Below are 12,025 nucleotides of genomic sequence, written 5' to 3'. Positions count from 1 at the left end.
CTACTGGGTCCACTATATGTTTTGCGAAATTTCAGATTCCATAGCAGTGCTGCTGTTTTAGTACCGTACTTTAGTACTGTGTTTTATCCGCATTGATGAAAGAATGCACATTCAAGAACTGTAAACATAACCAAAAGTCATAAATCACTCCGTTCTGGTGTTTTTTAAACCATGGAACCGGTTCCCAGTTCTACTTAACACTGGGCTTGGCAAGGGCTCTTCCTCAGACTTTTGTTATTTCAGTATTCAGCTGAGAGAGACGTGTCTGAATGCTAATGCCTCATACAAATGGCGCATAAGACATTTGCTCAGAGAAAACCAAAGATGAATAGTGAAATCGTTCATGCTTATCGAAGTGAGCTCAGTCAAGAGAGTCCGGTAAATATTTTAAGGAGACTGACGCTACCATAAATGGATAGGCTTAGGACTATTAACCTCAGGGAACGGCAGATTTTGGACGGGGTATAATGCCTCATAAGCCAAACACGAGCTGTGTGGACTCATAAAGGTGAAAGTTCACCCTTTTGTGGGAGTTTTGGCAGATGAAGGAAGTCAGCATGTGTTTGCTGGCAGAGAGAAGATCTACCTGGTTGTGTTTTATAATGATGGTGGACTGTAGCTCTCGCTCATTATAACTAGTTACATGACTGCGAAAAGCATTCCATGAAAGAAATATTAAATATTCACAGATGTTTGAAAAAGAGCCTTGTCCTCAAGTTACTTCTGGGTAGTTGTGTCTGTTGATGTTAGAATTAACATGTCTGCACTCACTGGAGAATAACAGCTAAATGTTTTATGAATGACACTGTGCACCATTACTCCATGATGTTCAGCCATTAGGTCTGAGAAAAAACAACCACTCTATTTCTCTACTTCTTTCCATGCTCACTTTGAGGACAGGTTTCGGTTCATTTGAGATATTTATCTCTTCTTGTCGGTTGAGATATGGCTTAGGAGTTACATAAACAATCTCAAAAGTCTGAGTGTGATACTTCTGGCTCTGCTTGTCTGTTAAAATATCCTGGGGTGAATGCACTAAACAGTTGTGCCACTTCAGCACAAAAACGCCAAGTACACTCAATCCTGTCTTCAGTTACTCCAGTCTTCAGTGTCACATGATCCTTCAGAAATCATTCTAATATGCTGATTTGCTGCTCAAGAAACATTTCACATGATTATCAATGTTGAAAACAGAAGTGCTGCTTAATATTTTTGTGGAAAGCATAATTCATTTATTTTAAGGATTCTTGAAATGTCAAAAGAACAACATTTATTTGAAATAGAATTGTAACTACATGTCTTTACTGTCACTCTTGATCAGTATAATGCATCCTTGCTGAATAAAAGTGTTAATATCTTTCAAAAGAAAACTCCAAACTTTTGAGCGGCAGTGTGAATATCGTAGTGGAGCAATTCAAGATTGGGAATTGCTCTGTAAAAATTGCATTCAGCAAATTATTTGGGCCGTGTTTGGGCTGTTACCCGATTAGCATAATTCCTTCAGTGAATCGGTTGCTAAAACAACACAAACAGCATTTACAAATAAATGACTATCTGCAGGCACAATTCATTCTTCATGAATCCCCCTGAGTGAGATACTAAGTGTGGCTCCTCTTGTCTTGAAATATTACAGAGTGAGTGAACAGGACCAAACAATTGAAAAGGTATTTGTATAAATATTCCCCAAATAGTTCTCTAAATATCTCTCTCATTCAGTTCCTCTCTCACTCTTACATCCTGTTACAACAGCATAGTCTTCTGAGCTCAATCCAAACACACATCTGTCATCGCCTTGGCCTTTAGTATAGTGGCAAAATCAGTGCTGGCTGTTTGTCTTATGGGAAATGTGGTTGTAGGTATTGAATTCATGTGAGAACCATTTGATGAAATATTCGGCGGTCTATTGAGCAGATAAACAGCTCCTTTGCATAAAGAGTTCCATGTACAAAATGGAAAAATACATATTTTCTACATTGCTATATAAAAAATTACATCCACAAATATAGTGTGCAATAGTGGCAATGCATCATTTTATGTTTATTAAGTTCTAAGCAAATATAAAAAAAAATCAGATATTTGTTCCATGATAATTGCAGACCACAAATTGCAGTTGCTTTTGTGGAATAAAGGGATGAGAATAATAATAATCTGCATATGTGTGCATGTATCATAAATATTTGGTCACAAAATATACAGTGTATATATAGTGATGTTATATTTTGGCAAATGCTTATTGGAACTGCTACAAAAATGGTAAACTTGCTTGTTAGTACATTGCATTTTATTTTGCGCTGGTAGATGGCCCATAAATTGCTTTCAATGACATCATAGCCATTATTTTTCCCTCCACGTTTGATGATTGTTGAACAAATCACTGCACACTTTGCCTGGCAGAAAGAGCAATATAAGCCAATGTTCAATCCTGAATGACTCATGTTGAGTAATCAGTCCAAATGCAGTCATTAGTTACTGTGAGTAAAAGTTGAATCATTTTTCTCCAATTCAGATCCTTATAATTGTGACTCAGTCTGCATCAAGTCCAAGCCATGATTTCCGAGGGCATGTGTCTGACTGAGTTGTTGTTCATTCTAATGTAAAACTCAATGCTGCATGGGAATTACACTCGTTTTGGGCGAGGAGAGAGAGTGAGCAAGAGGGGGATTTGAAGAAAGACTATTGAAAGAGAGATGGCTGAGAGACATTACAAAATAGAAAAGGTCGGGAATATCACTTGAAAAAGAGGGGTAATGACTTTAAGCGCTGGAGAGACCTAAGCGGGAAGGCCTGATAACGGACGCAGAGGTTGTGTTGTTTCTGCTCAATACGTGACTAACATTGGTTTTGCTGTTTCAGAACCTGTTGTTGTAATGTTAGCTATAGTGTGAGGGTTAACACTTCAAAAAAGCCTGCATACTCTAACAATGAAGGGGAACCACCAATTGCAAGATAAAACCACTGCTTTAATCAAAAGGTGGCAAACGTTTCAGTCACATGTGACCTTTCTTAATGCCTAGGTTTTTTTATTTGAGTTTTTGGTCTATGCACCTCATTTGGACAATTTTTCAGACTCGGTGAGTTCCTGGCTTTTCTTCAGCTATAGGGACAGGACAGTTTTGAGTGTCATTGTTTGTCTGGAGCTGGTGTGCTGCTATCGACTAGCAACAAGCTCTTGCTTGAATGTATACTGTTTGCTCATTTTTTGTTCTTCCTTGTTGTTCATTCATCATCTTTGCTTTATTTTTGGCAAAGCATTTTTTTTGCTTCGCTTCAGCTAAAGAGACATCCAATCTTGCATTGGATGTTTGAGCATTTTGTGGGCGGAGCAATGAAGGGAAGGGTGTGTTTGTTGGGGTTGATTTTAGATATCAACAGTGTTTCTCAGAAATCGCTCACTTTAAAGGCATCTGTATGATGTGGTCTTACCTGCAGTGGACAGCAGGATGAAGATGACGGTCAGGGTTTTGAAGGACCAGCGGCCGTTCATGGTCATCTCTCAGCCCTCATGAAGAAACAGTGTGAGGAGAGAGAGCAAGTCAACACACCCTCATTGCTCACCGCCTGGTGGTCATTTTATTCTGCAAGCTCTGAAACACACACAAATATAGGCTACAGGTAAACTTTACATTCTCAAAACAAGACAGTAAAATTTCAATAATCATTTATTCACCCTCATGTTGTTCCAACATAAAATGTAATGGAGTGAAGGACTTGAACAAAGACATCTGTTGAGCTTGATATTTAAGTTATTGACTTAGATGGAGCTACCGCTGATGTTACAAAAATCCTTTAATTATTGCTGTCAAAAGGGAAATGAGATATGAAATGAGATATGCGAATATTGATGAGGGGAATCTTGGCACGAAAAATACCACACAATATGCACTCATGACAAATAGATACAACATGTTGCAAAGGATTAAATGCGATAATTCTTTATTGATGATTCCATCCATGCTTCTTTGATGAAAAGCATATTTTATAACAGAGCAATATGAATAAAGCCTTCCAGTCCCCACACAACATATCAAATCAAAACTCACTGTCTAAAGCCTTTTCAAAGCCTCTATCCTCATAGATCCTTGTGCGACTGTCATGAGACACACAAGAAAAAAAATAAGATGCGCCAAAGAGGGTTATGTTTGGAATGGAATACTAACATATTTGCTACTGCATGCTACACAGTATAATTGCATGATACAATAATAATTTATTGTATGTGTTAAGAGCCATTACCTAGTGGTTTTTGCATCGTGTGGGCATGAGTTCAAATCCGGCTGGTGTATTTCCCCGCTACTGTTGCCAACTCTTTTACCCATCATTTCCTTTGAATTAAAGTGGTAAAAAACTAACAATGCGTTGTAAAGCCGTAAAACTAATAATAAATATAATATATATTAATTTAATTATCATATATTAATATTAATTAAATATTATACATTAATATATGTTGATGTATTACTTTAGTAATTATTAGATTCATTATTATTAATTTATGAATTCTAATGTTCAATAAATATCTACTTTAATGTTCAATTATTAATTAGATTTAATAATCATTAATTTATAAAATTATTGATTTATTGATTTAGTAAAGTGTAAAAATGTGCTAATGTTTGGCAGTCCAATCACAAAAATGCAAATAAATAAAATAGTTATCATTTACAGTTCATTTGTTTTTGCCTGCCTGTATTGTAGTGAAATGGAAGGTCAAGTCGAGCACATTATATTCTGGATCGCTATATTTGATCAGGTTGCAAGTGGCACATTTTGTCAAATTTTGTATGTCATCCGGGTTTCCCATGCACACAGAAAGTTGTCATGCTGTGCACAGTGTGTGTAGTGCATGATGCAAAAATAGTGAAAGCACTCTGCTATTCTGAACATACCTTGAGACTAATCACAGGATGGTGAAAGGGGCCGGCAGGAGGACCACATGGAATAGATGCATGTGACCTCCCTAAGACAGAGATCTTCAGGCAGGATGAGGGGAAATGTGGCACTTAAGGACAACCAGCTATCGGTTAAATGGAACTGCATTGCATAATACATGTGTTGAACTAAAGGGGTTTATGGGAATATGTGCTTGGTGTGTAAATGTGTCTCTCTCTATAGATTTATATTTATATCATCCATCTTTCTTATCTTTCTCTCTGTGTTTAAACAGCAGTCAGCATGTCTGTGTTTGGTTTACAGCTACACTAACAGCCTGGTTGCTCTGAGCTGGCCGTCTGTCATAACACGTCACCATGCCAATCCGCCTCTGTCACCCGTACAGGCCTCTGAATGGCTTATTGGCAGTCACAAACACTCCCCATTGCCAACATGGAGGAAACAAACCACACACACACACACACACACACACACACACACACACACACACACACACACACACACACACACACACACACACACACACATATTTTATATACTTTATTTGGTTCCATATTACAAGTTAAATTTCATTAGGAATCAATTTTTTGGAATAATCCAACAGATTAAAACAAATCAGCACATTGTTACATTTATGTATTTGGCAGACGCTTTTATCCAAAGCGACTTACATTGCATTTTCAAGGTACATATTTACATTCTTATCGGTTCTTGCTTTCCCTGGGAATCAAACCCATGACCTTGGCGTTGCAAGCGCCAACGCTCTACTGTTAGAGCTATAGGAAAGTACAGGAAAACACACACACACACACACACAAAACACACCAGAAGTCAATACCGTACATCAATTCGCACAAGCCCGTGGCACAGATAAATTCTCCTTAAAATATTTCGCATCCTGACATATAGTTTAGTCTATAGTATTTTACATAATATTTGATTTTCAGCAGATTAGCCCCCCCCCCCCCCCACCCCAGCATAAGGTATGTTTCAATCTAGTGCAGAAATGATCAATAATCAACACTGTGTATTATTATATACTGCCTCATGTTTTTACAGGAATGTGCAGTTACTGAATCATATTGCTCCATAACAGCCTTGAGTATCAACAATCAGACAATCAGATACCACTTTTTCTGAATTCCAAATGAGGTAATGACTGTTTACAGGCATTAAGCCATAAGTCAGTGCTGATATCTTCATATCAAATAAAGAAAGCAGCTCTGTTTGTGTTTATTGTTCCTTTAATACTCCAGCGAGGTCTGATGAGATAACGCACATATGCTGTGTGGTGAAACCGACATTGTACTTTTATATGCTAAAACCAGAAATAAAAAAAAACATAAGGTAAAAAAAATTCTCACTGTCCTACGCATATGCAACAGCTTTAGTGTTACCGTGGAAACTCAGGGACATTCAGAAAGTATGTAAACATTAAAGGTACAGTTCACCCAAATATATATATTTATTTACTTATTTTTACGCAGCCTTGTGTTGTTCCAAACCTGTGTGAATTTCATTGTTCTGTGGAACATGAAAAATATATTTTTTGAAGACTGTTTTGTTCCACAATGAAAGTCAGTGGGGTCTAAAATAACATTGCATGGACATTTTATATTGACAAAAAAAAATACAAACAAATAAACAAATAAATTTGGTTTAAATTTTGATTCTGCTTTGTAAAACAAGATAATTCATATGAAATATATATTTATATAATATACTGTAGCCTATATCATTTATTGTATTCATTTTAATGTATATACAGTATATTATACATTTGTTTATTTTAAGATATTAGTTTAATAATTATAAATTGAATATTTATTCAAACAATTATTCATTTCTTAACTATAATATTAATCAGTTGTTTAATTCAATTGTCAATTATTAATTTAAATGTAGTAATTTATCATAAATTTTATTAATTTAATGCTGGATTAATCACTTATTATTTTGCTAAAGAAGATATTTTGAAGAATGTATATGACTTTCACATACATTGAAAGTCATTGGGGTCCAAAACAAAACATTTTATGGACATTTTGTATGCACAAAACAGACAGACAGACAAACAAACAAAGAGACAGATAAACAGACAGACAGACAGACAAACAGATGTAGTGTTTTGAACAACTCGACGAAGATCTGGATCGGCCATTTAAACCTGAAAAGGTTTTGTATTTTCAACAAAATTGAAAACAAAGCTAGATACGGTGTTTTCCAAACAGAAGTGTGGTACATATGGCTCTGAATTCTCTGACATTTGTGTCCAAATCCACTAGCAGTGTCTCTCCTGGCAGTACATCACATATCGCTTCACAGAAGCAGAGAAGAGTGTGAAGGACTTTCTTTTCCCAGGGCTTTACCACAGTGTGTTTATCGATCCCCTCCAGACCGTTGTGCATGTGTGAGAATGTAGGAGAGAACGGGAGACGCCTTTGAGCAAACGAGAATCTCAAAAAATTCAGCTTGAGCTTCGCTGGAGTCATTGTTCCTCTCTGAAGATCAATTACATTTTAAATTCATATGCTCATCCACACACCCCCTGCCACCGAATATTGAATAATAGAGTAGCTACTTGCTAATTGTTTGTGAATGTGTTCTGTTGCTTGTAAATTTTTTATTACAGAAAGCTTTGTAAACTAATGTGAGCTTAGACGGAAACAATGCCAGATTGCGAGAAGATGCAACATCATCCTCTGAGACTTACGACTGTTGTGTGAACAAGTTCCTTTCTGTTCTTCTGGTGTCAAGGGGACGTTTTTTGACAGAATTGGGTAGAGGAGGTCTTTAATACCTGGAGAGAGGTATGCATTTACATTCCCGTTCATCTCAGAGGCAGTTTCTGGTGCAGGACTCCCAGAAGTATAGCAGACAGGGGAAAATTTACAATGAATACGCCTACTTTTTAATGGCCATCATTGAAGAAAGATACTTTTTGTCCACAGTATTTGCAACGCAATGCTAACTAGCCAAGCCTGTTGAGGATCTGACAGAAAGACGGACATAACAAACGCTACGTCCATTTGAAAGGAAAATGAATGTGAAAGTAAGATTGTATTTTAAAAAACTATATCATGATTTCGGATTGTTTGGCTCAATAAATCTGACTCATATTCTCTGAAACATGTATATGAGATGGAGCTGGTGCATGCGGTAAAAACCCTTAGAGCTCAACCCTCAATATACCCGACCGCACAATTCATATTCAAAAGCACCGCAGGACCAAATGCAATGTTATCCTGAATTTAGAAAAATGTCCCTCAGTTATTGGTCTTTTGCTTTCTGCCTGGTTTGACAATTTGAAACTGCAAAAAACTTCCACTAGCACTCTACCGTGAAAAGATAAAGTCAGTTGTCAGCTCACAAAAAGCGGTCTGTTCTAGTAAATGCAAATCTATGAGGGTGATGGAATCTATTTAAATAGTTAATGGAAAATGTCATAGATTGCACCAAAGGATTTTTAATGACGTTTTTAAGAAAACAAAAAACTAAATCTAGACTGCATCCAGGGTTTAATTCTGAGAATGTGTTGGGTTGAATTAAGATGTGTGTTGAACACTGAGGAAAGAGGGAAGGTTACATTTAGATATGAACTAACGTCATTAGCACTGCAGATGGTACAGACTGTTCCCTGCTCATCCCCATAGTTACCATCAATAGACCCCTTACCTAAATTCAGAAAGAATGGCACAGGGATACAAACACCTTCAAACACCTCAAACATCAGATTACAGGCATTGTTGTGTTCTGCTTAGGATTTACCCTTTCTAAAATTTTTGTTGTTAGTTTTTTAATAACACTTTATTTTACAGTGTTACACGTTACCTGTACTTATGGAAATAACAGTAAATTATGCATAATTACATGCTATGCACTTAAACCAAACCCTAATCTAACACTAACCCTGATTAACCATAATTAATATTAAATGTATAATTACTCACTAACAAGGACAACCTTAAAATAAAGTGTAACTTTTAATAATTATTATTATTATATTAAAAAGGCTCATAACAAAATATAATTTTGTCTATAATAATAATATAAATAATAAACTATTAAAAAAGGTCACAATAAACGGGCTCATTGGTGGGAAAGCATCCTAAAATGAGTATAAAATAAATGTGTCATTTTATTATGAACTCGGTTTAATCCTCCATTTTCGAATCTTAAATATTCTTACTTTTATTATTGTAAGATTACATTTTTTATTATGAGCCATTTTAATATAATAATAATTATTATTATTATTACATTATAAATTATAAAAATAATAATAATAATAAAATATTATTTTAATATGAATACAAATATAGTTTTGTCTATAATAATAATAATAATAATAAATCTATACATTAAAAAAGGTCATAATAAAATGGCTCATTGGTGGTAAAACATCCTAAATTGAGAGAAGGGAGAGAATTGGTAGGAAATAGGGAGGTCATAAATTGGTTGTTAAGTCAGTTACAGAAAAAAGTTAGACTGGTCTAATTTGAATCCGAAAAGTAACACTGATAATTGCTAGTACGTCTTAAAAAACAATCTTAGTTTATGTTTATGCAACTGACCTGGGTTTCATCCTCCATTTTCGAATGATTGTCCATTTAAATGGCAGATCAACAGCTGCAAATAGCTTTTATATCCCCTCTTTCTCTGTCCATTTATGCCTAATTCACTCCCTCTCTCACTTTTCATTGCTGTGTTAGTAAAGAGCTCTTTTATTACTCCTCTGTGTCAGTTTTCTGCTGTAATGTGAAAACGATAGAGGCTGGCTTATTCATTACACACATTAATGCGCATTGTCTTTAAGCGACTCAGATGCCCATTTGTGTACACCGTCTCTGAGCCTGAGGGAAGACTTACCTGCAGTGTGATAGACTGCTCTTAGCTTTAAGCTATTAGCTGTAACTGTGCCCCAGGCGTATTGATGTTTAAAGCAGAGCATCAGGTGTAATATATGACAGACTCTGGGTGGATCTCAGAAATGAAAGGATTTTTTTGCCTTTCAAGTCATGTATTCATAGCAAACTGTTTAGAGACATCCAGAGCAGGTTGTTTATAATCGAGAAGAATGTCTTTTTCTCTCCGTCTCTGTGAAATGCAGATAACCAATGCTGCTGGGGCAAAAGGGGACTGAAATATGGCTCTCATTAATACTATCTCCTCCTAAATGTATTTCTCACCTTAGAGAGATGACATGTCGAGACTAAAATTAGGAGCCTAAATTTGGCTTCTGATTCAGAGAGAAATTTTTTTTTGACAGTGTTTCCAAAAGGTCAGAGACTAAATAATAATGCCACATTGCTGAATATAAACTTTTGGGATTTCAAAAAGTATTTTATCCTATATGCTGGAAATCCAGGTTCATTCACAAAAACCTCTCAAGGCTGTGAGGAGATGCATCAGCTCACACCCTGGCTCAGGTGTTTCCTTTTAGGGAAGCGTTTCTCAGATACTAAAGATCACAACCATTGATATTTAATATTATTACACAGCTTTCTGGAATACTCGATTCTGATTGGTCAATCGCAGCATTCAGCAGATATTTCCTAGTATTTGCTGCCGTCCATAGGAATGCTGTATATCAGACCACACATGGTAACTGAAATCAACACTACTTTCATGTCTTTCGTATCACAGACTCGCTGACTCTTGTTTCATGCAAACGCAACCGCCGCCATATTGCATCTCGGTTATCGACTGTAGTGCGGTTTTGTTATTGTTAACTAAAACTAAAAGTGTTAAAAATCACGTTCGGTAATCAAAAATAAAACTTCAATAAAACAATAAAATAAAACATAGGCCTAAATATTAGATGAAAAACGTTAAATATTAGAAATGTTGAATAAGTTTAAGTACAAAAAAATACTAAAACTGAAATAAATTAAAGCTATATAATATACAATACAATACATCATAAGCTTAAACAAAAACCCAAAAGCTTAGGTTTGTAATATTCTGGTCATGTCAGTCACTAGATGTGTCTAAGCTGTGAGGGTTTCTGACATGCTGTGGCACTCTATAAAAACCAGCTTGAGGGCTCCGTCCAAAATCACTCATCACTGCTCAGCTGAGGATACATTCTGATAAACTAAAGTATGCTTGAGTATACCAACTGACATCCCAGCTATACTCAAAGAGATAAGAGAGCTGTCAAACACGTAGACTCATATAGTCTGAGAAATAACCGAGGTGGGGAACCCAATTAGGAGTTGTGAACTGCTGCCGGGATGCTTCTGTCAACCACAAATGCACACAGAGACTAAATGGATGCCCATCTGCTGTTGACTTAGACAAGTTCATTACATTTCCCCCTGATCCCTATAGTCGCTTTCCACACTCTTGTCTCCAAGTTACCATCTCTCCCGACTTTCCCTTTCCACTGCCGAGCAAACGGAATATTTAAACACTCAGGAAACACAAACAAATGAGCAGTTCCCTTTTTAACCTGTGTGATTATCTAAAGCGTGAAGAGCTGATGATCATGTGAACATCATGTGTCTGCTCCACCGTTCCCACAATAATCCAAGAGGTCTGTTTCCAAGTTCAGCACATGTGAGTTAAGCAGGGAATTTGGCTGTGCTTTTGAAAACAGACAGAAAAGTGCGTGTTTCATGTTAATGAGAAGCAGAGAGTCAGTCTTACCTCTTTCTGTGTCTCTTTCTCTTGTAGAGCCAGTTTGCTTGATGTTACAGCTCAGTTGAATGAGACTGTCCACTGGAGTACGCCACACATGCACAGGTACACACTCATCCTGTTGTTTCCAGCGAGCGTTCAGGCTGTCATCTGAATGAGAAGATGAACGGGGATAAAGGGGAGGAGAGGAAACACGCACTTCTGCCCTCTACCTTCCATGCGCTGGATCCCTGCACTTAAACTGAGCGCAGACAGAGCGAGTGAGAGAGGGAGAGGCAAAGAGGATGAGAGGGAGCAGCGTGTGTGTGCATGTGTGTGTGTGTGTATTTATGTGTGGGTTAAGTTTTGCCTATATTGAGGAGATAGTAATACCTGAAATCACCTACATCTTTTGAAGAAGTTAATGGTCTCCATTAGGAAAATGGCTTAAAGCATGTCGAATAGTTCAAAATAAAATTTAAATATGCAGAAAATATTTTGGAAGGGGCAGAGG

The 12,025-nt window shown here is 36.6% G+C and overlaps 1 protein-coding gene across 3 annotated transcripts in view; it reads right to left on the bottom strand.

The window, feature by feature from the left end:
* Positions 1–12,025, bottom strand: part of shisal1a (shisa like 1a) — a gene marked incomplete at its 3' end in the record, with an annotated part of 27,683 nt that extends 15,658 nt beyond the window's left edge. For 2 of the 3 annotated variants that reach the window (XR_014205840.1, XM_082168596.1), the window contains exons 1-2: positions 11,542–12,015; positions 3,424–3,584 (exon numbers count right to left, since the gene is read on the bottom strand). Coding sequence is in view for 2 of the 3 variants with exons in the window: in XM_082168596.1 (XP_082024722.1) it covers positions 3,424–3,490 (67 nt within the window). Of the gene's footprint in view, positions 1–3,423; positions 3,585–11,541 lie in introns of all 3 variants that reach the window. The other variant, XM_082168595.1, reaches the window with a different exon arrangement.

This window comes from Leuciscus leuciscus (genome assembly GCF_965113295.1).
Source record: "Leuciscus leuciscus genome assembly, chromosome: 4".
NCBI lineage: Eukaryota > Metazoa > Chordata > Actinopteri > Cypriniformes > Leuciscidae > Leuciscus > Leuciscus leuciscus.
The sequence above is the reverse complement of the archived record's forward strand: the minus strand, read 5'-3'. Positions and strand labels throughout refer to the sequence as shown.